The 26,678-nt window shown below is 38.4% G+C and overlaps 1 protein-coding gene across 1 annotated transcript in view; it reads right to left on the bottom strand.

Annotated features, from left to right (window-relative positions):
- LOC129417003 (cysteine-rich motor neuron 1 protein) overlaps positions 1-26,678 on the bottom strand; it is a 134,342-nt gene that overhangs the window by 5,598 nt on the left and 102,066 nt on the right. Inside the window, 8 exon segments of the mRNA XM_073869573.1 lie at positions 1,192-1,308; positions 3,753-3,941; positions 4,479-4,700; positions 5,951-6,184; positions 6,501-6,713; positions 10,514-10,635; positions 14,938-15,094; positions 18,501-18,629. Coding sequence (XP_073725674.1) covers positions 1,192-1,308; positions 3,753-3,941; positions 4,479-4,700; positions 5,951-6,184; positions 6,501-6,713; positions 10,514-10,635; positions 14,938-15,094; positions 18,501-18,629 — 1,383 coding nt within the window.

Raw genomic sequence — 26,678 nt, 5'->3', positions numbered from 1 at the left:
AGCGCAGCGCGGTAAACGCGATTCCGCCTTATTCCTGCTTCTAGTTTGCGCGAATGGCGCAAATTGAGCGTCTGGCGCGGTACGCACGAATGCTGCTTTTTGTGCATTTTGCATTTGATGCGAATTTGCGGCTGATGCCCAAGTTGAAAAATGTGAACTTTGGCGGATTTTCGCGCTGCGTTAACCAATCAGGAGCCTGTTTGCTGCTGTGGCGGCAGCCCCGCCCGGAGTCACTCATTCAACAAGAAGCGGATTTCGCCTCTGACGTGCGTCAAATGCTTGCTTTTTCCGCGCGTCTACTTTGCTCTATACGCGCCGAACTTCTAGAGCGAAGTAGACGCGCGGAAAAAGCAAGCATTTGACTCGCGTGAGAGGCAAATGCATTTAAACGGTTCAAGTGGCAAACTAGACGCAGTATACGCGATTTTGACGCCTCAAACGCGGTTGGTGTAAGCGCCAAAGTTCCAATTTTTCAACTTGTGCGTTTGCCGTGGCAATGCTCAATTTGCGCCATTCGCGCGAACTAGACGCACGGATGAGGCGAAATCTCGTCTACTGAGCCACGCTTAACGCCTCATTCGCCCCACGAGACCTCCAGACGCGCATCAACGCGTCTTTACATTAACTTAACATTGAAATCACTCGCAATTGCGCCCTCTACCGCGGCTGGTCTGAACGCATTAGTCATATTTAGTACCCATCTACTGTACAACAAATGTATGACTTGATGGTAAAAGCAGGTAAAGTCACAGATCCTTGTAAGACACACCTGCTCATATCATCCATAAGTAAACTAGGGATCAAAATAAATGATTGCAATACAGAAAATAAATAAAAAATGGTATTCTGAATAACGCTGATGATTATGAAGCATGATATCAATTTTTCAAAAGGTCTTTAAAAGATGCAGAACAGAATTTTGATGTAACCTTTTCCAACAATTGCATCGGTACATTTACTGACCTATTCATTTAATAGAAATTCATTTGTTAAACTCACTACACTGGTCGCATTGAATGTTGGTTTTGTGTGGTGATGAAAACAACACAAAAGATGCATTTCCTATTTATTATTATTGCCTTTATTTATTATTTTTTCACCAAACCCAGTCTCACATCTAGGGAAAAATGTAATGTCTGATTCAGAGCTTGTGTAGCAACAAGCATTTGCGTTCAGCTCTTAAATTTATACCTCTGAACTGTGGCATGATATCATTTTCGCTGTGAGTGGGCCAGGCCGGTTGATGTCTTGGCTTGTCCTCTCGTTGGTCTGTCTTCTCAATGGGCACGTTTGTAGGGGCATAAGTCTCTGTAATTAAAACAACAGAGAGACACAGAAAAAGCAGACTGTGTTTAGTTACAGAGCAACACACTCGTGACAGCACATATACATACACGTCGTTACTGCAATAAAAGGAGTTGTGAAGTACCCACTCAGAACAGATTCAGGTCAGCGTGAAATTGCGGGCCGCAGGCTAATTAAAAGCTCATCTTCAGAGCTGCGTCTTTGAGTGGGTAAGCACCAAAGGGTGAGCGATTACCCAGAATGCACACGGCACCGCTCTCAACCCTCTCATTGATCCACAGCCAAGTGACACAGCAATAAAGAGGAGCGTGATCAATGACATTATCTCCCAAATGCAAAGAGAGCTAATTTAGCCTCTGTCCGGCTTCGACTTAATCAATCCTTTTAAATGATTCATCTCAACGAGTCCGTATTTAGACAAAAGACCCATTCAATTAGAGAGGAGGTTCTAAGTAAACATTGCTTTATGAGCCAGAGATAGAGAAAGAGAGAGAGAAAGAAAGAGAGAGAGAGATTGGTAGAGAATTAGTAACGAGACAGATGCACAAAATGGCACTGCAGATTATTTCATCCATCGGATTTTAGGATACGTTTACACAACAACGATTGTAAAGCAAAACAGAAATTTTTTACTTTGCGTTTTTGACAAATTTTGTGTTCACGTCACAGTGTCAATATAAACTTGGATCTGCAAAACGGCTAAAAGGTTGTATCATACATTCCAGGCCAGCAGCAAGTGATGCAGCATCTTTCTGCACTTGACAGGACACATAAACGCAAAATTATCTTGAAATACCAAGTATCTTGGCAAGTATTCTCATATAAACAGTCAATTATGTCTTACACAAACAGTTCAGAAAGAAATCAGATTTGTGTGCCACCATATGGATCAGTGCTTATTTGGTCTAACCCTCAAGAAATTTGCTTATGTAAATCAAATAACAGAAGACAAAAGGTAAATCACTCCTGTAGCTTTAAAAATATTAATTATATTTAATTTATAAAATGAAGAAGACAGTGTTATTATTCATACTATTGTTATAATTAATTTGTAACTTTGTACTTTTCATTTTTATTTGCTTACAATTTCTTGATTTGTTATTATTTTATTTTCCTTATTTTTCTGATCCAAAAATTATTCGATCCATGACTCAAAAAACGTAATGTAATCCATTTCACCACTAGTAAAATTATGTAAATTGAGAGTATGCACTGAGGTCCACCCTATTTCACCGAGGTCCACTTAGTTTAAAATGTCTGGCCTTGCCACTGGCGTGTACACCAAGGCATTTACGCCTGCGAGCGGAGTACGTTTTTAATTATTTTCCAATGGAAGCCGCGCTTTTTTAAAAACACCAACAACTGGCAGGTTTTGTCCATGCTGAGCGCCGATGCTCGCCGTTTTATCCGCGCCCAGAATTGAAAATTTTTCAACTTTGGGTAAAACCTAGCTCGTAAATGTTACTTTTCACTCAGCTGACCAATCACAGGGGAGAAGGGGTGGGATAATAACCTCTTTCACACAGTAATTCTCGTAAATTACCATGAATTTAACAGAATGAATTTACCAGTAAATACAAAAATGTGCTGTTCACACACGCAGTGGCGTTCTGTTATTTTACCAGTAAGACATCATTCACACATCAGTATCAAAATACCGGTAAATTCGCTGAGAAAGCGGAAGTACCTGTAGCACGCGGCGAGCTCAGTGTTGTATTTGTAAACAATCCACGTTGTTCATATCCACGGTCCGTATTTTGCTGTTTTCACATCTGTGGTAAACAGTCGCGAAGTTGCTCATGACCAAACAACATTGAACGAGACGACATCAAACCGAAAATGAGTTTTTAACAACACTACTGTTTGCACGTTAGGCTTCACAGAGGGCGTGCTAAGGACGTCGGCAATTAGGCGGTAAGCTGTTTTAAACAACTTTGGTGAAGAAATGTGGATGTAAACTTCAGGTGTGCTCAACTTTCAAGCAGCATGTGTGTGGAAACGTCCGTAAACAGTGCGGGGGTAAACGCGTCATCTGTATTAAAACGCTATGATTGGCCCGAAGCTGTCAGCACGGTCTGACGTCATCCGTTCTAAATGCCGGTAATCCTATAAATTTCGTTCACACATAGCGCTTACCGGTAAATTACTGGTAATCTTACAACCTGTCTTACTGGTAAATTGGGAGCACTGATTTACCGGAAAGGTTCTGTTCACACATGATCTGTTAACTGCAATTTACCAGTAAATTACCAGTAAAGACTGTATGTGTGAAAGGGACTATTACCACAACATCCAACTTGCGCATTGTACAACGACTGATAAACAAAAACAGAAGTGCTAAGCTGAAAAAACGCTGGCAAGCGCCCACAGTCGGCATTCGCCTGCCATTTGTAAACGCTTTGGTGTACACGCCCCCTAACTCTTATGTACAGTACATAAATCCTCACCTGGACACAAGGGGCAGCAGCTGCCCTCTACAGTAATTGGCTGATGGCAGGGTAAGGCGGGGCAGCTGACAGTCGAGCAGAGGGTCTGGCCTTGGAGACAGTAGCAATGAGTGCAGCTGTCAATGTCCCATCGCTCTTCATCCATGTACGTCTTACCATTAAAATGACACACGGCTCTAGGTGTGGCATCTGGTGAAGAAATATAAGAATCACTCAGTCTATGTAATACAAACAGATCCTTTTTGTTTCTATTTTTCTTTCAGTAGGAACGTCGTTTATACATAAACCCTTCAACAGCTGTACATTTTTCAGATTAACCTTTCCGGTTAAAGTACACATTTTTTAATATATTGACTAAGTTCAATATATTAGTAGTTAATGCTTGGATGGAGAGGTGCTCTTTTTTAGCATCTGTTTAAGTTAAAAAGCTTAAATGTGAAACCCCCTCACATGTTTTCTTGTAAATCAGCATTTTTTATCAGACTCTTGATGGATTCTGCTAATAAATCCGTATTTCTAAATGCCCTGATGGCAGACTGCATTAGCTTACGTGACATGTCAATAACAAGTGCTGTTCACACAGCCACAAAATAACAGCTTTAAATGCTAATAATTTATGGCAAAGGCTGTACATGCGACAGTTTCGTTTGCAGAGATGTCCAATCTGGCACCAGGAGTGCCAAATTCAAATTTCTGTAGTGATGTTAACACATCATAGTCAAATACCTAGACAGTAGGGGCAGCACTGGCCCTTCCTAAGCACGGGACGGGCACAATTGACTGGTGGGCATGACTCAGAAAAGCAGCTGATGGATCCGTCCAGACAAACGCAGCTGGAGCAGACGTTAGGCTTCCAAGACTCAGCGGCCAGGAAGATATCACCCTCCTCGTTCCTGCAGTAACTGGGCATACTGTCATTACTGGGCATCTGAGGGGTGACTGGATCATCTGAAGAGACAAGATGTATAAACTTATTTATTTAGGTATAATGTGATATATTTTAAAGCAAAACAATATTTAATAAGCGGTAAGTGCGTAAGTATTTGGCTATTAGCTAACATCATTCAATAAACCGCATGGCCTATGCGATATATTAAAGGGACACTCCACTTTTTCGAAAATATGCTCATTTTCCAGCTCCCCTAGAGTTAAACATTTGATTCTTACCGTTTTGGAACCCATTCAGCTGATCCCCGGGTCTGGCGCTAGCACTTTTAGCATAGCCCAGCACAATCCACTAAATCTGATTAGACCATTAGCATCGCGCCTAAAGAAACAACCAAAGAGTTTCGATACTTCTCCCATTTAAAACTTGACTCTTCTGTAGTTACATCGTATACTAAGACCGACGGAAAATTAAAATCTGCGATTTTCTTGGCAGATATGGCTAGGAACTAAACTCTTAAACTGGTGAAATAATCAAGGACTTTGCTGATGATGTTACTTGGCTGCAGCAGGCGTAGTGATATTGCGCACCGCCAGAAAATAGTCCCCTGCTATTGAAAGTAACCAAGGGGACTATTTTCGAAAACTCTTTGGTTATTTTTTAGCGCAGTGCTAATGGTCTAATCAGATTCAATGGATTGTGCTAAGCTATGCTAAAAGTGCTAGCGCCAGACCCGGAGATCAGCTGAATAGATTCCAAAACGGTAAGAATCAAATGTTTAACTCTAGGGGAGCTGGAAAATGGGCATTTTCCAAAAAAGATGGAATGTTCCTTTAAAGATGTGAAGAATATTAAAATATTATTTTATATAAAAACACTTCAGCTGGGTTTTCACAGAGTCACGAATGACAACATAAAAACATTTATTTCTATTCAAACTCTTTTGCGATCGACATCATTTTCTAGTTTCATTTAGCAAACCTGGAACATTTTCATTTCACTTGCATTCATCCTATTCCAACTTCATCTGGTCTGTCTCTCCAAGCATTGATCATGCACGGCTGTGCCCATGCAGTTTTCATTATTTCCCGCCAATGTAAATGTTTCTCCTGTCATATTTTTATGAAGTGTCTGAGGTCTCATAAAAGTTCTCAGAGCACCGCACCGTTTAAAAATGAAAATCTGCTCGTACACAATATCATAACTCTTTCTACTCCCACATGACCTCTTTCGAAATGCACTTCAAACAAATGCTTTTCGGTAAGTGAAAGCAGGTTTCTGGACCCGGTCAATATTTATTATTTCTCTGAACTTTATCTTCACAGCTCATCTGAACAGTGAGGGCAACAAGAATCCTGCGTTCTGATTGGATTGTGGCAGAGCAGGGGCGGGCACAGCTCCGTCTCGCAGAGCACGCGACCGCTATGGCAGGTACATTGAGTGCAGGAGTCAATGTTCCACGTCTCTCCCTCCACAAAGTACTCGCCGCCAGGGGCCAAACACACCGATGCCTCGCTGAGCTCTGGCTTATGAGAACTGGACTCTTCTTCTGAGAGAGACAGGGGTATTAATAGGTTACTGGGAAGACATTTTTACCTCTACACTAAAAAACATGTGTTGTACTATGTGGTTAGTCAAAACATACAAGAACAAACCTTCCCCTCTGCCGTCGCTCTTAAATCATATTTATCAAAATGACCACATAAAGATGCTTAGCACCAGGTTTAAAATGATAAAAGCAAATTATGCAAGTTACCGGACACAAAGCTATTGTATGGCTTGTATGAATCTTTGAATATATGACATCACAGAGTTTTATGTGCAGTTGGTCATCCTAGTAAGTGTCGATTATAAACATTTACCTGGGCAGGTGGGGCAACAGTGGCCAGTTCGGATGGTGGGGTTGTCACAGGAGGGGACCGGGCAAGAAATAAGGGCACACATTTCTCTCCCGGCATGACAGTAACAGTCCCGGCAGCCGTCGTGCCAACTCTGGCCGTTCTCGTGCCTCCGGCCATCCATAGACAGACAGGATCCCAGTTTCACTGCTGGAGCCACAGATGATGAGCTCTGATCTGCAACGAAACACATATGACTGAACAATAAACATGATGTCTTTATTATCCAGTGGTGGCTCGTGACTGCTCATCCGAAGGGGGCAAATTCAAAATGTGTGTTCGGAGTGTCGTGTGTGGCTCGTGTTTTCAAAATATGTGTTTGTTGCGTCATGTGAACTATGTGCATCACGTGTTTTGTCAAAATAAGTGCCTGCTGCACATGCGTCAAAACTGTTTATGATAAAAGAGACGCTCAAGTTCACAAAATACATGCAAGACACTCCCTTAACAGTAAACTGAGATTATGCGAGTATATGGCAAACGCAAACGTCTCTTTTATCATTAACCCTTTATACGCATCTGCAGCAGGCACTTATTTTGACAAGACACCTGATGCACATAGGTTCACTCGATGAACACATATTTTGAAATTACGAACCACACACGACGGGATACATACATCTTGTGACGAACTTCGCATTGTGTGCCATCGAAAAAAGAAGTCACCGGCCGCCACTGTAATTATATTGCTAAAAATAGTGAATGTAAAAAATGAAACAACATGAAGTCATATTCATACATCTCCAAAGTACCCCAGAGTACGGCACCACTAAAATTCCCATGGCACTTGGGCCAAAATGAAATGTTTATATCAAGGTCATTTTTATTGTTGGTGATGTTTAAATAAAAAAGAAGAGATCTCAACAACACCTCAAACTGGCCAAATTCACCTCCAATCCAAAGACAAGTGATTGTAATATCTCATAAATTAGTTGTTATTTCATCTAAATTTTTCTTAATTTTATAAAATAATAATCAAAGATGATACCTAACCAAGTTTTCACTTTGTTTCATTTAAATCTCCTAAGCAGTCATTGAGCAACTTTTGCTTTTATTGGGTACACAGAACATAAATTACCCAACTTAACTTGAAGGAAATTTTATCCAAAACCCATTGCACAATTTTGTTGAATGTCTCAAAAGATTATCTGGTATATAAATGTGAAGCAAAAACCCGAGGATTCCCAGAACCATTCCTACATTTATATTCCAGACATTTGACCTCTTCAGTGAGATTTTTTCACCGGCTGATTCGCAGTCAGCGTGAAATGACAAAATATGCAAGCGATGCCGCGTTCCCCTGCCCCAAACCCCAGAGCACAAAACATTCTCAAATCTCATTCAATCTGCCAAGAGCGTCACCTCTCACTGCCTCTCCATAACAGCAGTGGAGCCCCAGCCAGGCCCCAGTCAATATCACAACCATTTCACATTGATTAAAATCCTGTCTCTCTGATATAAGGAGGATGCGCGCTTTCAAAAATTAATCGGCAGGCAGATTAAAAAAAGTCTTTTTCTTGCTCTTCCTTCTCATTAAATGGACCGAGCTTGTGAATATTTCACTTGCCAGCTTCATTACTGAAGCCGAAACGAGAGGCGTATGAATTATGGAGGGAAGCGAGGAACTGTGTGTCTAGCTTTTGTATACAACAGGTAGACCTCAAAATAAATTTGAAATATGGGGGCCGGACCCTGGGCTCTGTGAATATGAGGCTCAGTGGGTTTCTGTGTTCGGTCCAAGAAATACACAGCACACGGCTCACACCTCAATGCATTCTGTCAATTATATGAATAGCACCTCAGCATATCAATCCAGTTGTAAGGGGCAAAAACTAACACTCGAAACCTCTTGTAACAAGTGTTATGGGAAAAAAACTTTATTTAGGTACTTTTTTTTAATTAAACAAAAATGTACATTTTGGAGCTATTTGGAATTATATGGCATTTATCTAGAAATATTTGGTAAAAATATTGGTTAACACTTTACTTGAAGGGGTGTTCATAAGACTGATATGACACCTTCATAATCATGACACGTGCCATGAACATGAAAGAAATTTTATGCACATTTATGGCAACTGTCATTAAGTGTCATTCGTTTAGTTATGTCATTTTTAATGCAAAGATGACATTGTTTGAGATGTCTTTTTTAGGACAACTTGACATTAATCAATACATCATAACTTGTCACGACAACTTGACATTACCAACACAACATAACTGACCACTTTTTACCAGTGATACAAATTGAATTTGTCATTAAAATGTTATTAAGTGTTAATACTCTGTCATATGGTTTTATAACAGCATCATGAATATTTTTCTTGACCTCAACAGTGGTACAAATAAAATTTGTCATTAAAATGGCATTAGGTTTCAATACTCTGTCAAATACTTTTATAACAGCATCATGAATATTTTTCTTGACCGTAACTACAGTGGTACAAATAAAATTTGTCATTAAAATGTCATTAGGTGTTAATACACTGTCATATAGTTTTATAACCGTTCATAACTGTTTTTTAAGTTTCCTCCATGTGTTTAACAAATAAAATCAACCATTCAATGATGATAATAATAATAATAATAATATTAATTAAAATTGATAAAATTAAAATAAATTTAAGTATAATCTTTTGACGTGTCTGTTGCATTTTGTTAAGTTATTTGAATTTATTTGACATAGTACTAACACTTTATGACATTTAAATGACAGTTTAATGTAATGTTAACCCATAAAGCTAGGTAGTTTCTTAAGTTTGATAATTATTCTGCTATGTCATGTTTATGACAGATTTAATACAAGTTATGATGTATTGGTTTATGTCGAGTTGTCATAAAGACATTTCAAACAATGTCATCTTTGCATTAAAAATTACATAATTGAACAAATGACACTTAATGACAATTGTCATAAATGTGCATAAAATCACTGTCATGTTCTTATGAACACCCCTATAAGTAGTGCTACCAAATTTGTGATGTGTGTTACTTATTTATATGCATATGTCAAGAGCGATACACACATTTTTCATGTTTACTGAATAAGTTATAAGAGCCTACTGAATGTGTTACAAAGATTTTACTATAGGTAAGCAACGAGTATGTCTCTACCCCCCCCCCCCATCGCTTATTGTATCAAGTGACTCACTGCTTTTATAAAACAACAGCATTATTATAAAATACTTTTTGGGAAATTGATTTTTAAGGAATGATTATTACATGGCTTGATTCTGATTTGCCAGTGGCAATATTCTGAGGTTTGTTATTCCCACATAACTCTCAAACTAACACAGCCTTATCTGGGTACTGCCAGTCATCTTGACAGGTGCTGTTGAAAACGTTCAAATTAATTCAATAAAAATATGCATAATTAATTACATATGAGATTTCATTTACATTTTAATTTAGTTAGTGTCAGGGTCTTAATGCCCCTGTTGGGATTTATTCTGTGCTAACAACTGTCTGGCTTGTACATTAGCCCTTACGTAATCAATGTACTGTAATGTGTGTAGGTCATTTACATTGCTAAGCATCGCAGTAACCCAGCATATTTAGTTAACTATAGATGTGTGTACACTATATCAGCTGTATAGTTTAATGGCTTTAATTGTGTCTAATCTCATCAGATTGTGTAGTTATTATTTGACCAAATATGATGTAATCATTTCAACAAAAAGGGGGCGTGCACACCAACGCTTTCACGCCCGCGGCCGGCGCATGTTTTCAATTGATTCCAATGGAAGCTCAGCGTTTTTCAAATAAGCCAGCAGCTAGCGGTTTTCTTCCGCGCTGAAAAAAAAAATTTCAACTTTTGATGAACAATGTCAGTATCACAGCAAACAACCGTCTCACAGCTGACGTTTCAGAGCTACCAAAGCGCTTAGCTGAAGGACATTCGCCGTTGTCCAGGCGTTTTCAGGCGCGTTTAAAAGTTTTGATGTACACAACCCCAAAGTAAAAAAGAAGAGGCTTACCTCGACACTGACAAATCAGACAGCCCAACTCATCATGCTGGAAGCCCATTGGACAGGACTTGTCACAAGGCAGCTCAGGGCATTTCTTACAACGGCAGGTGTCACAGCCATGCTTGTTCTTACTGATAAGAGAAAGTGAGGGAAAAAAGAGAGATGAGCGACGTGCATTATGTACATAGAAATATAATCATTTTTAAATAAATCGTTTTATTTTTAATGTTTTCTAATGTTACTTGTCCATGCTAAACTCGCCACCATGATAATGGAGTGTTGCAAGTGGGGTGCTTTTCTAAATCCTAAGTGTTTAAACCTAAAAAAACTAAATATATACCGAGCCAGTACAATCTCTCAAGCAGACTTTGTCATTGCCACGTCAATGCTTTTGCACCGAGCTGGCTTTACACACCAGGTGCGAAAGACACAGTCCAATGTCACCAGTTAATAGCCAATGGGTGACATAAATGGAGAGAGAGACTTTGTTGACCTTACTTGGAGTCCTGCCAGCAGATGGCACATTAAAGATGACTGCCCAAATCGACCAATCAAAACGCTCCCTGGCGGCCAAGGCACCTTTCTCAGGGAAAAACTTTTTCAGGGCACATTGGCCATAGCCCTCACAGTCCATTACAGGCACGCACTCTCTCCCATCCACTCTTATCTTCCGAATAATAGGGTTGAGAAGCGGCCATGTGCAGTCTGTATTTGGTTTAGTGATAAGGGGCTATCGGGTATGATGTCAGCAGTTGGGAATATCAATATTTTTCATGCAGGAAGAGGAGGGATTCACGTTTAAGCCGCATGCATTATTCAGGCCTCGAGCTTGAACCTCGGCCATATCTTTGAGGGGGCATAAACAGATATCTAAAATTAGAATCTGAGATGCAAGCATTTGCACTTGTGTGCTCATTCATGACGGTAAAATTGAGGTGGAAAGAAACAACGAGAGGCCAGAAGCCGAGCTCTGATAAATAAAGACTCCTCTTTACTCAACCACACCTGAGGAAATAACTGTCTGATAGGAGGAAATAAAGATGCAGCACCAGCCAACACTGCCTTCTTGTTCCCTGCACTTGGTTAGGTTTGGGTCATACATATTTGAATGGATTTTGGTCATGATGCAGTCTAGATTAGAACCCGTATCATCTATATGAGCACCACAACTCAACATGCCCAGAGCATTCGAACTAACCAGGATGCCACAGCTTCATTTTGATAGAAGATATATATATATATAGTTTGTAAACAATGTTGGGGAAAGTTACTTTTAAAAGTAATGCATTACAATATTAAGTTACTCCCCAAAAAAAGTAACTAATTGCGTTACTTAGTTACTTTTCATTACTTCAGAAAATTAATATTATTACGTAATGCACGTTACTTGTAATGCGTTACCCTTAACACAGTTTGTAAATATTACTACCATTCGCAGACAACAGAATACATAGTAAACATAAAAGTAGCCCTGACCTGCAGAATTGGTGATCTTAAATAGGTTAAACTAAATTTTCAGACATCTGCTGTACTAAGAAAACAGCCAATCAGCTTACAGTTAGCCTTAAAGAGATTTACCAAAGCGTAACAATCTTTAAAGTTCCGAAGTAACATGTAGCCCACATGCTCTGGCATTAAAGGGATACTCCAGCCATATATCAAAAATACCCCATGATTTACCCACCCAATCCGAGATACACATGTCTTTCAGAAGAGCACATTTGGAGTTATTTTAATAAATGTTCTTGTTCTTCCAAGCTTTATAATAGTAGAAAACAGGGATCAGGGAACAACAACTAATAAAGTACATTCATCCTTCACACGGCTCCAAGGGGTTAATAAAGCTCTTCTGTGGGTAATGGATGAGATTTTATAGAAAAAATATCCATATTTCAAACTTTATAAACTGTAATAACTAGCTTCCGGCAACAGCGGCATCTTGGACTCACGCGATTCCAAGAGAGTTTTAGCATAGTGAGCGTTGGTTGCCATGGGTACAGAAGGTTGCGCAGTGACTCTCATGAGTCCCAAATGACGTGGTTACTGGAAGCTAGTTATTACAGTTTGTAAAGTTTAAAACATGAATATTTTTCTGACAAAATCACATAAATTATAGACACACATTCCCCGCCAGCCTTTTATAAAAAGTTGCCCGCCAGCGTTTTTGTGATTTTCACTAAAGTTTCACAAAACGTCTTCCAGGAAAAATTTCTTCTAAAAATATATAAACATACATATATCAAATGAAAGAACAGACCCTCTGCTTTCAAACAAACAATAAACAAACAAACAAACAAAAATAAACGAAAAAAAAAACGTTTTATCCTATCTATTTTTTTTCTCTGCTTATAAACTTTTAATATGGGTATTTTTCTTCAAAAATAATATTTTTTTAGCAAAAAGCTGAAATAATTGCATTTTTATGAAAGAATTTTGTTAGAGATCAGAGTCAGAACGATTATCAAAACATGCACAGAGTGTAGAATTAACAAATTATTTTTTTCATTTTTTTTAAATTGGGTAAAGCCATCTAGTGGATAATCATGGTATTACAGATAACCATAAAAACTCGTCGGGAACACATTTTTTTCAGGGAAATGTTTTCTCTTAATTGACGAGATAACTCGTTAATGGCAGGGAAAGAGTTAAAGGGATAGTTCACCCAAAAAATCTGTCATCATTTACTCACTGTCATGTTGTTACAAACCTGTAGATATTTTTTTTGTTCTGATGAACACAAAGGAAGATATTTTAAGGAATGTTTGTAACCAAACCGTTCGTGGACCCCATTCACTTACATAGTAGGACAAAATAATACTATGGAGGTAAATAGGGTCCACAAACGGTTTGGTTACAAACATTTCTTGAAATATCATCCATTGTGTTCATTAGAGAGTGAATGATGACAGAATTTTCATTTTTGGGTGAATTATCCCTTTAACCCCTTAGAGCCATGTGGAGTACTTCTGTAAAGGATGGATGCATTTTTTTGGGCTCCAAAGTCAGATGTTGTTTCCTGATCTCTGTTTTCTACAATTAAACGCTGTAAAGCAAGGACATTTACTAAAATAACTCCAAATGTGTTCATATAAAAGATCATAGACATATGTATCTCAGATTGCTCGAGGGTAAGTTAATTACGGGGTAAGTTTAATATTACGTCTGGAGTATTGCTTTGAGCAATTAGTTGTGTTCAAATAAGTACTTAGAATCAGAATTTAGTTTCTGGACCTGACAACTGGACACTTTGTTGTAGCAGAAGGCATTCTGCGTCTACTTTGCTGCACGTTAATAAAGTGTTTTTTATTTTATTTTTCTGTAGGCTAACTCATTGGATACTCCAGCAGCTTGTACTACTTAGCACCTTTGTTGTCGGTCTCATTTTAATGCATCGCAAGGCATCTCTTTAACCTGCTGACTGCACGACTTGGCAAAAGTTTTTGCAAATTGGCTTGGCGATCTGCCCGTGTAATTGATGTGAGTTTTTTTTTTCAGATGTGGAGAAGCAATGTTTATTCGCGATGGCACGGAAACACAGTGTTGGGTAGATTAGGCCTTCAGCTTCGCTATCACAACTCATCCTTTACGGAGCGCAATCTGAAGCGCTGATCTGAGTCGGACCTAATTAGCTGTCAACTCTAAACTTGCAGCTGGGCACAAACAAGCAACGCATAGAGAAAGGGATCATTTTGTCATTCACAATTTTCTTTCGACTACGTGAGGAACGGTGTGGAACTATGTTTATGACAACAAATTAATGCTGCCTGTCCTGACAGTTTCTTATGACAGTTTTATAATACCAGATAGCACTGATGTATGAAATAAATAAGATATGTCTTGATTTTAAAGAATGATATTATGAAATCAGTGAAATGGAGAAAAAGGAATGGCAGACAGGAGGTAAAGCTAACTTCGGTACGACTGGCATCCTCATAAATGGCATGATTCGAGGAAGTGCCACGGGATAGGCCAAATTAATTAAAAGCTATATGCATTTTTAAATATTATTGTATCTTTTTACCACTAGGGGGTGCCAGCTCCAAATTCTAAAGTAACCTCAAGTCATGGTGCAGATGACCATTCCTGGTTTTAGTAGATTAATCATTTCTACCACACAGTGTGCCCAGCTACTGCATTGTCAAGTTTTCAGTCAAAGTATTGTGAAGATACAGTCTCATGTTAATTTTGGGATACTTGCTATCAATTGATTTTAATGGTATGGAATTACAATTAGGTCTCACTACTTTTTTACGCCTATTGTAGCATATTTAACAGGCAAAAGCATTCAATCTAGCTTTTTGCGCACCTGCCATTTGGTTATTAATCTGTATAATAATCAGTCAATGTTTAACATGAACTTTGACCATCTTGCTTGCTAATGTAAATCTCAGATAGCATCTGAATACTCCAGCATATAATTCAAGAACTCTCACATGTATCCGAACGGGCAGTTCTTGACACAGGACACAGCCTTGCACTTTTTGGGACGTGGGCGACACTGGCAAATCTCGCATCCGTGGACGTCGGTCTGGAAGCCAAAAGGGCATTTGAGAGTGCAACTGGCAATTAGAGCATTGCACATCTCTTCTCCTGAAGGTTAGAAGAAAAATATAACAGAGACGAATTAATAAGACATTCATTACACACATCCAATAATATACATCCTAGGTGTCTCCAACCCTGCTCCTGGTAAGCTACTATCCTGCAGACTTCAGTTCCAACCCAGCTCCAACAGACATGTCTGTAATTATAAAGCAACCCTGAACACCTTAATTAGCTGCTTCACCTGTGTTTGATTGAGGTTGGAGCTGAAGTCTGCAGGACAGACCCCTGCTAAAAAGACATAGAGGCAAAATAAATAAATAATGTAAAATCTAACATATAATTCAACATATAATACAATTTATTATTAACACACCCAATTAAGGGCCGTTCACATTATAATGATAACTATAAAGATATATTTTTAAAAATCGTTTTATATTAAAGAGAATAGCAGAGTTCACACCGCAACTATAACAATAAATATACAATGAACGATATCGTTGGGACCACTTCCTGATAAATTGTTCCCACCTAATGAACGATAAATCAGTGACAGCCAATCAAATCTATTGATGCACGCCCACTTGAAATGACAGTGGAGAAGCTCATTGCTGAGGTCTATCACATAAAATTACCTCAGATATTCAGTGCTGATGAAGTTGCTGTGAAATTGACTACGTAATGCTTTTCCCCTTCCACACTGACTACGCCAAAAGGTAAGATATTAGATTACACAAACTACTAGATTCGAGTTTGGAGTTACAGCATATTTACACATTCAGTGACATGTAAACAATTGATAAAGTTTTAATTACAAAAATATGCAATATTAGTTAATGCCATTAAAGGCAAGGGATTTGCGCCAGTGCCGTGCGCGTGAGCGAATTAGCGTAAATTTATCGTTATCGTCCGGTAATGTGGACGCTAATATAGTTATCATTATAATGTGAATGGCCCTTAATTCATCATTATTATTCTGCATATTTTGGAATAATATTTGAACAAATGAAAACATTTTAATATTTTAGTTCCCACCCTTAAAGGGGTCATATAATGCAATTTCATATTTTCCTTTGTCTTTATAGTGTTAAAAGCTGTGCATATCAGTCCCTCCAGAAAAACGAGATTATGCAAACGAATGATTCAATGCATAATTAGCCAAAGTCTGCATATTTATGAGAGGGCTGCGTTTTTTAAATACGAATAAATTACAGATTTCTGCTCGCAAAATGTGGGGCTTGCATGATTTCATCCCCACATTTTCGTAGCAAAAAAGTCATATATATCTTAGCAGAAAGTTGAAAAATGTTGCATTTACTTCACACTTGCGCAGCCATGTCCCCTGTTGTCACGAGAATGTTAGGAAGTGACGTAATTACGCGATGTGAACAACAATGAAAAGCTGCAAAAGCTGCAAACAGTATTTGCAAGTTCGCGCAGTTTTTGCATGTTCACGCAATTTTGGCAAGTTCCCACAATTTTAGCAAAATTGCATAAATATCCCGCATATTCCATCGCATTTTTTAAGAAAACGTGCCGCAAGATCAAGGATTTTTGCCCGCAACAATCATAAAAAAACTCCGCGTTTTTCTGGAAGGACTGGCATAAAGACGATCCATGAAGTTGCAAAGATTAAAGTCTCAAACCCAAAGAGATATTCTTTCTAAACATGAAGGCTCATCAAAAAAAAAAAAAAAACGCCTCATTCAAACACGCCCCAACAAATCTATGTCATGTGTGGGAAGACTTGCAGAACACCGCCCAAATGTATACGCAAAAAAAACCGACATTTTTATTCTCGCTGCAGTATTTACGCCGCCGCCATGTCAGGGAAACACTGTGTTTTGGTAAGGGCCGTTACATTTCTGTCACAAAACATTTCTGTGAAAAAATGGCCAATCAGAGCTCAATGCACTTTTTAGAACGTTGATCTATTATACTGTAGAATAATGAACGGTATATGGACAATAATGCGTTTTTTGACCTTAAACCACATAAACACATTGCATTACACCAAATACACAAAATAATTCAGCAATGTCATATGATCCCCTTAATAGACTTGTGAATGCTATCTGCTTCAATTCATGAAAATACATTTTAGTTTTGCAAAGAAATTCACATTCACACTGTCAGAAATTCAGTTAATTGCAGCTAATGAGTTCAAAAGAGCAGTGGTTCTCAAACTTTTTGCCGTGTGCCCCCCCTTCTGTAGGGTGCATCCCTTTGCGCCGCCCTCCAAGAAAATTCATGACATAAACCAATTCGAACTTACATTTTTAAATGAAACAAAACATAGTAAATTATAAAATATAGTGCTGTTAGTTAGTAGTTACAGTATATCTTTTTGAGGTTTAATTACACAAAATTTATATTAAATGTATATCATAAAATGTCATAAAAGTGGGGCCCCCCTGGCACCAACTCAAGCCTCCCCCCAGTTTGAGAACCACCGCCTAATGCTGCCTTTACACCAGCAGCGGTTGAGGCGTGAAGCGTGAGTGATTTCAATGTTAAGTCGATGTGAAGACGCGTTGAAGCGCGTCTGGAGGTCTCGTGGCGCGAATGAGGCGTTTGGCGTGGCGCAGAAGACGCAATTCTGCCTTATTCGCGTGTCTAGTTTGCACGAATGGCACGAATAGAGCGTCTGGCGCGGTACGCAAGAATGGTGCTTTTTGTGCATTTTGCGTTTGACGCGAATTTGCGGCTAACGCCCGAGTGGAAAAATTTGAACTTTGGTGGAATTTCGCCCCGAGTTAACCAATCAGGAGCCTGATTGCTGCTGTGGTGGCAGCCCCGCCCGGAGTTACTCATTCAACCTGAAGGAACGCTTGATATTGTCCGTAAGCAGTCACCCGGAGCTATACGACACAAGTTCTTATTTCTATAGAGACAGGAATAAAAAGGACCTCGCTTGAAAGAGTGTCAGTGAGGGCAACCTGGTAAGTTGTAATACACATTTCACTTTTGAGTCATGTGACGTTTATCGACCCACGCCGTTTATTTTCCCCCTATAGTAAGGCGACCAAATACAAACTGATAACTCTCTCGATAAATCAACATCAGCCATCTTGCAAACATTAGAGGTACACAAAAAGTTGAGGAGGATGAAAAACTTAATTCAGTTATGTGTGTCCAAAACTATGATTGGTTGGGTACATTTATATTACAATATATATTTAAAATCCTTATGGGAGCATATTCAGCAAAACAAGCATTGTTATCCCTTTTTTGACATTTTTCAGAGTTTGATTTACCCGGCCTTTCTTAGCATACAAAACAATCTCTTAATCCATTTGCCCTTCACTGTTGATCCTCATAAACATCACTACTAAAGCCAGTCAGAGTCTGGAGAGAATACAGCTAAATACCGCCTGACAGCATCTGTAAGACCCGAAGAAGATAAAGCACTTCTGTAATGACCCGGCAGAACATCACGCAGCCCACTTACTGGTCTTGCAGTTGCACATCTTGCATCCATTGGAGTCCATTCTGAATCCATACGGACAGCTTTTCTCCATCAGCGTACAGTTGTCCAGTGAGCCACAGGCAGGGGGCGCCATTGTGATGTATGTGGGCTCTGAAACACAAAAATGTTCCCCCGAGGATGTGAGTCACTTATGAGTAACTGAGATAGTCAAACAGAAAGAGAAAATGTTGAGCCCGAACGGGAATACGCTTATGAGTCACGGGAGTCAAAAGCAATTTTTCATAAACTCTTCTTTTTGCTTCTTCAATTAATAGGCATGAGTAAGATGACAGCTCGCAACAACACAACAAAGTGATCAAATGTTCAATAAGTATCTTATCTACGTCCCCTCTGTTCGTCTGCAATGACATCCTGGTCTAATAAGGATTCCCACTGGTTATAATTGATTTGACTGAAACCATTAAAAGATTACGGGTCCGTTTAATATAGAAGTTGGCGGTACTGTATATCAGTGACAGGAAAAATCATCTTGCTGTTTAGGTTATGACAGCTCTGACAAGTTGCTATTTGATTTCTGTTTTTACCATCGGAAAACTGTACCACGCTGTGTCCCCAGTACACAGATAAATACGGGAAAGGATCCAGCCAGATGGGCACACAGAGAGGGAGAGAGACAGATAAAGTTGTCAAGGACTGAAATGGATAAATGTCTTGATGACTACAAATACAGTGGATGGCAGCGCTCCAAATATAAGCCATCATCACAGGAAATGGACATTTTCACTGTGTGCTGTGGATTTGTAATATGTCCCTACTGAAAAACAGATTTTAGTACATTTTGAAGTTACTGAGAGAAGTGACTGGTTTGTGCTTTTTGAATATCTTATACAGACAGCTGCTCTTTTGGTTTTTCTCTATCTTTCGGCAAAACCATTTTGCATGCAGAGTTGAATGCTGAGAAGCAATGAGTATAGACAAACATGAAAATGTTATAATGTAATTTTTTCTGGCCAATAACAGAGAATGTAATTTAAAGGCAGTGCACAGAAAAAATGAAAATCACGTCCTTATTTCTATTAAAAACATGAGATAGTTTAGCAGATTGTCCGTAGGAGCTTTTTCTAGAAAATGAATGTAAAGTGACAAAATTGTTATTTTTGACATGATTCAATATAGAAAATTCACTATGATATTACAATTCATCATCTTCACTATTCAACAACACAGAAAAGGGAAGTATAAATGTGTTAGAAGAAATAAAAATAAAAACATCAGGGTTCCCACACCTTAGTTAACTTCAAATTCAAGGACCCTTTAAGGACTTTCAAGGTCCAATACCCTTAAATTCAAGGACTAAATGTTGGGACACATTTTAAGTAAAAGCAAGGTGTTACCTTTTAAGATACATTGTTACAGTTCCCTTTCGAGGGAACATGCGCTGTGTCACTGCGGTGACACTTTGTGGACGCTTCCAGGCGTAAGTGCGTCTGAATCTGTATATCAAATTCAACCAACGGTGAGGCTTAACGACAAAGACAGGGTGACGCGGGAGACAGGAAGTGTTTCGCTATCTGAAATATTGCCAAAGACGGCGTTACAGGGACGCAGGAAGTATGGCAAGGGAGACGCAGCGTCTCGTTCCCTTCTCAGGGAACAACAGTTACATACGTAACCCAAAAACGTTTTCATATGTCAAACACAACTATGCAAAAAAGCATTTTAGTATGAATCAACATTCGCATACAGAAGATATAAGCATTTAAAGCGAACAGTTTAGCACGTGTGCTTAAAAAGCTAGAAATTGTATGATATTATACAACACTACACAGGGAATAATGTGGCTTTTTTCCAGAAAACTTCTTGCATAAAATAGATTCAAGCACTTTCAATGACCTGTATCTATGTATGTATATTTTCAAAAACTTCCCAGGGCCTTGAATTATTTCCTTCAGATTCACAAACTTTCAAGGATTTAAGGGACCCGTGGGAACCTTGAAACATATAAGTTTGATAAATCATAAAGTGAGTCAATTTTAAGATGAACCAATGGCAGTTGAAGATGTTGGCATGTCATCATTAGTTTTGAGCAGTGAGTAATTACAAGATTTTGCTAACCAACAAAAATGTCACATTTTTGTGTTCAGCTATAGAAAGGCAGTCATTTACGTATGGAATGGTTTAAATAATACGAGATTTTTCATTTTTGGGTGAACTAAAGCTTTACTGTCAGAAAAAAAAGATCCAAAACTGTACCTTTTAGTCACTGGGGTGGTACCCTAAGGAACCATTATGTACTTTTACAGGTACACATAACATAATACAACGTTGCACCTTCAGTATACACTACCGCACCCCAAGGATCCATTTTGTACCTTCAAAGGTATAATTAACTGTTTTGTACCCCTAACATTTCACTGGTACAAAATTGTTCCTTAAAGGAAAACACCAGTTTTTCAATAGTTTACTATGTTCTTACCTCAACTTAGACGAATTAATACATACCTATTTTTATTCAATGCGTGCACTTAATCTTTAAAAGCGCGTAGTGAATGTGTTAGCATTTAGCCTAGCCCCATTCATTCCTTAGGATCCAAACTAGGATGAATTTAGAAGCCATCAAACACTTCCATGTTTTCCCTATTTAAAGACTGTTACATGAGTAGTTACACGACCAAGTATGGTGGCACAAAATAAAAAGTGACGATTTTTATATGGCGATAACTATATCGTACGGCGGAAGAGCACTTAGTTTGCAGCACTTTGACCTCAGGCGCAGTCTTCCGCCATACAATATAGTTCTCATTTTTTATAGGCTTAAAAAACACCACGTTTTGTTTTGTGCCACCATACTTACTCGTGTAACTACTCATGTAACATTCTTTAAATAGGGAAAACATGGAAGTGTTTGGTGGCTTCTAAATTCATCCCTGTTTGTATCCTAGGAATAAATGAGGGTAAATGCTAACACATTCACGACACGCTGTACAAAGATTAAATGCATGCACTGAATAAAAATAGGTATGTATTCATTCATCTAAGTTGAGGTAAGAACATAGTAAAATATTGAAAAACGGCGTTGTTTTCTTTTAAAGGTACACAATTGGTCCTTACGGTATAATATTGTATCCGAAAAGGTACAACATTCCAATGTGTGGCACTGTATACCCATAAAGGTACAAAAATGATCCTTTGAGGGTACCACCCCAGCAACAAAAAAGGTACATAAAGTTTTGTACCTTTTTTCTGACAGCGTTTAATAGCTTCAGCACTTGGTAGATTTGCTGTCATAACAGTGTTTCTTGCACCAGTAGTCAGTAGTGATGCTCCACCGCTGTTGAATCTGAAGCCTATTTCGCCCAAGTAGTGAGATTGCAGTCTGAATTGTATGTGATGAGATAAATAGACTGTAATAATGGCAGACAACAAGCCTTTTTATTGTGTTGTCTGGATTTAAAAATATACAGCGTGCCTAGTATGAACCTATTCAAGAACGAATTACTCTCCTGAAGCGGTAATCAAGCAAAATCATTCACTAATTTATGGATTGTTGGCTGAAATCAGTCTGACGAATCCCTCACTGAATGAATCTATCAGAGTGCTTACTGAACCATCAGAGTGCTAACATTTGACTCACTGTTGATTGAAGCATGAGTCTTAAAGTAATAGTTCACCCAAAAATGAAGATTCTCTCATAATTTACTCATCCTAATGCCATTCCAGATGTATGACTTCCTTTTTTTAGTCAAACACGAATTACAACTTTATACTGAAACGGTGTCATTTTAGTTTCATATACAGATGTCCCTGTATATGACAAATAGTCAACAAACATGTCAGAACCAATGAGATTTGAAGTTATGCCACCATATTTAAATATAGCAGATCAGTATTATATCAGTTTTTTTTTTACTTTTATATGAACATAAACTATGCTTTGCAAGGCTGTGCCTTCGACTGTGCGCATGGTTAAAAACATCCAGCGGTGTGCATACAAAATTTGCGTCACTGTACACGGACCCTCGCATTAAAACATTACAAAAACCAAATATATGTTGCCAGCACTGGGCCATTACAGCATTACATACAGTATATGTCCATATACAAGCCTGTGTGTAAACAAATCATGTTTCACTAGTCCTTAATGCAGTGGCGGCTGGTGATTTCTTTTTTCGAGGGCTCTCGATGCAAAGTTCGTCACAACCTGTATGTAGCCCATCGTGTGTGTGGTTCCTTTTTTCAAAATATGTTTTCTGCGCTTTGTGAATGTGTGTGCATCACGTGTTTTGTCAAAATAAGTGCATGCTGCAGATGTATCTAAAGGGTTTATGATACAAGAGATGCTCGCATTTGCCAGATACTCGCATAATCTCTCGACACGCAGGACACATATTTTGGAAAAGGGAACCACACAAATGAATCTCCGAACACTTATTTTGAATTAGCGCCCCTCAGATGAGGAGTCACGACCTTAAAGGACTAGTCCATTTTCTTAAAAAAAAAAAAATACAGATAATTTACTCACCACCATGTCATCCAAAACGTTGATGTCTTTCTTTGTTCAGTCGAGAAGAAATTATGTTTTTTGAGAAAAAAAAACATTCCAGGATTTTTCTCATTTTAATGGACTTCAATGGGCCCCAACACTTAACAGTTTTAATGCATTTTAAAATTGCAGTTTCAACGCAGATTTAAGGACTCTAAACGATCACAAAAGAGGCATAAGGGTCTTATCTAGCGAAACGATTGTCATTTTTGGCGAGAAAAATTAAAAATATGCACTTTTAAACCACAACTTCTCTTCTTCCTCCGATCCTGTGACGCCAGCGCGACCTCAGGTAATTGCGTAATGACGTCGAAAGGTCACGTGTTACATATATGAAACGCACATTTGCAGACGATAAACTGACACAAAGACATTAATAAATATCATTCGACATACAACAACGTCGGAGCGGTCCTCTTTTTCCACACTTGTAAACACTGGGGAGTAGTTTCGATACGTCATCCATGACCTCTTGACGTGATGATGTATTACGTGAGGTCACGCTGGCGCATTACAAGACCGGAGGAAGACGAGAAGTTGTGGTTTAAAAGTGCATATTTTTATTTTTCTTGCCAAAACTGACAACCCTTATCCTTTAAAACTGCAAATTTAAACTGCATTAAAACTGTCAAGTGTTGGGGTCCATTAAAATGAGAAAAATCCTGGATTTTTCTCCGCAAAAAACACAATTTCTTCTCGACTGAACAAATAAAGAAATCAACATTTTGGATGACATGGTGGTGAGTAAATTATCTGTATTTCTTTTTTTAATAAAATGGACCAATCCTTTAACGGCTTTTTTCTGTTTTATAAAAAGTTATTTAAGGATGTACAATTATGTCTAGTAATTAATTAAAAAATAAGTGATAAACACAAAAAGCAGGCAAACCATTGTTGTTCTTTTATCTTATTCATTAAAAATGCCTTTCCATTAACACATTAAAATCCATTTCCAACTGTTCTCTCTTATGTGAGTGAGCCCATGCATGTTCACATTCTAAATGTAAAATATTTTAAAAAAAAAATGCATATTTAACATGGAATATTTCAGGTGTGAGACTCTTCAGAAAGCTATGTAGGAGCTTAGGGGGCTCAACCCAACCTGACAGCTTTCATTTGCTTAATTAAACACACTGCGTATGGTACAATAGCTTTCCTATGACAGGGGGAGGGTGTCACCTTGAGGAAATGAGGTCTTCTGACAAATAATAATTAGGAAATAAAAATGCACAGAGCGCGGGGCAGCTGGTGGATGAGCTAAATTAAGCTGTCCTGGGACCTGGGGGACAGAGAGCAGAGCTGTGTCCAACAAGACCCAGAGGACAGGACATGAAGGTAGAGGCTCCACCTGCAAAGGGACGTATTCAGCACCAGATGACACCTCGTGAGTGGGTCGGAACTGGTCATTGAACCTGCTCCAGTCCATATAAAGTAAATATCTCATTACAGATCATATCAAAAGCTCTCTCTTCACTGGCTCGACTTGACGTAAGCGCAGAGATTGGAGAAATGGGAATCGGCTCTGGAATGCGTTCACCTCCTCTACAAACAGTCGCGTGCAACATGCCACATGTAAATGTGAGCCGCAGCGAGAGCAAAGATCTCTAGTCCTTGCCAACAGGTATGGCTATTTAAGAGCTCTGTCGAGGGGGATATCATGTATAAATGCAGCTGCCCTCTTAATTCTCAATTTCCCACTGTTGTCATAAGGCCACATATGGCACTGTTGAATGCATATGGCTGTACGTCTACTTAACCAGAAATAAGGTCATTGCTGTTTAGGTTTAGCAGATGTCATAACTACAACATTAGAGAAAAGCACAGTTCTTCATTAAGTCATATATAAAGTGTAAAAATATTTTGGGATGTTTCACCACTTTTCGCAGGGGAAAACAGACTTATGTTTATTCCTGTCTGCGGCAATGAATTTTAAAGTAGAGTGAACAGTCACATGACATATACTATGACTGAAGAAAAACAAAAACGTTAGATCTCTCGTGTTATATCTTTGTTTTTCATTGCAGAATCTACACCGCAAGGCTGCCGACACTCCGGCTCCAAAAGTAACAGACGTCAGGCTTTGTTATGGAAAGAACCAACAAGGCCACAGGAATAGAACTGTGTGTGTGGCTTCAAAACACAGGTAACGCTGTGTGCCAAGGACACAGTCCAAACGGCTGTTCTTCAGTACATAGGAAGCTTCTCTATATAAAAAATGGGCCACACCTGAGGCACTGACTGAGCATTGTAGGAATGTTACGGGTTCAAAAGTTAAGCCCTATCGACTGCATCTGTGGCATTACCACAGGAAATATTTTGACTTGTCTCAAACAAAGGAAAGGCATTGTGGGAAGGCACTGTAGCGGTACAAACATTAAAGCACAGAATGTTTAGAACTATGCTATCAATAGAGCTTGTTTTGAACCTGGAACATTCCTTTAAAGAGCTAACCATACACAGCTAACCTACAACTTTTCCTTTGGCTTTTAAAAAAACAAAAAACATTCATTTCGATAAAAGTGGACTAGTGAATAAAATATATTTTAATTCATATCCAAGTAATTTGTTCAGTTTTGTTTAGTGACCATTTCTTCATATTACATAAACACACCAGTAGGTGGAATGAATTGTGTCGTATTTGTTATAATTCAATTAAATGACCTAAAAATTCATTTGGCTTTATGCAAGGCTATTAATCTAAACATTTACCTCACAAAAGACATAAAAGAGTTTTTCTCTATTGTTTACTTGAATGCACTTGAAAAAAAGTTGGATCAACTTCAGTTACTTCAATTGGTAACACCTAAAAAACAAGTTGAAAGTTTTTTCAACTTATACAGTACTGTGCAAAAGTCTAAGGCCACCATGCCAGAATTAGATTTGTTGTTTTTGCAACGCTATAGTGATCATATATAATTGTTTCTCAGTCTCAGTTTAATAAAATACATCCAGAAAATACAGGAAATGTGTATGTAGTATTAAAAACTGTATAAAAATATAAACTGATGTGTCAAGTTTTTAGGGTAAACTCCCCTTCCACTTGAGCAAAAGCAGGATCTCTTAAACCTAAATAAAATTAAATCCTAATTTTACTTCATTCTGCTCAAAAACGCTCAAGATGTGTTTTGTGCCATGAGAGGTCACACTAAGCACCGACGATGCCTAAAGAAGTCATTTAGTCCTGAAAATGTAAAAAAATCCTGTATTTTCTGTTTTTATCTTAATAAAATAGATTGAAAAATAAATATGGATGGACATTAAAACTTCTAAAACAACAAGTCTGGTGGTGGTGGCCTAAGACTTTTGCACAGTACTGTATGTTTAAGTGAAAAATACGTTCAGTGAAAAATGTAAGTTGAAAAAACTTTTTTTAGGTCTTACCAGTTGAAGTAATTTTTTAAGTTGATACAAATTTTTACAATGTAAGGAAAAAGGGCACCTATTTCATTGCTAAAAAACAATGTTTTTTTTTTTGTGTGTATTGGTATAATACAATGTGTTTGCGTGGTTTATGGTTAAAAACACATTATTTTCCACATACCGAACATTTGTGTAGCTCCAGATTTTACTCTCTTCCTACAAAACTCATCGATTTGAAAAGCTCTGTGTCCCTGATTGGCCAGCTAACCTGTACGTTGTGATTGGCCTGAATACCT

The sequence above is a fragment of the Misgurnus anguillicaudatus genome, chromosome 7, assembly GCF_027580225.2.
Source record: "Misgurnus anguillicaudatus chromosome 7, ASM2758022v2, whole genome shotgun sequence".
Taxonomy (NCBI): Eukaryota; Metazoa; Chordata; class Actinopteri; order Cypriniformes; family Cobitidae; genus Misgurnus; species Misgurnus anguillicaudatus.
The sequence above is the reverse complement of the archived record's forward strand: the minus strand, read 5'-3'. Positions and strand labels throughout refer to the sequence as shown.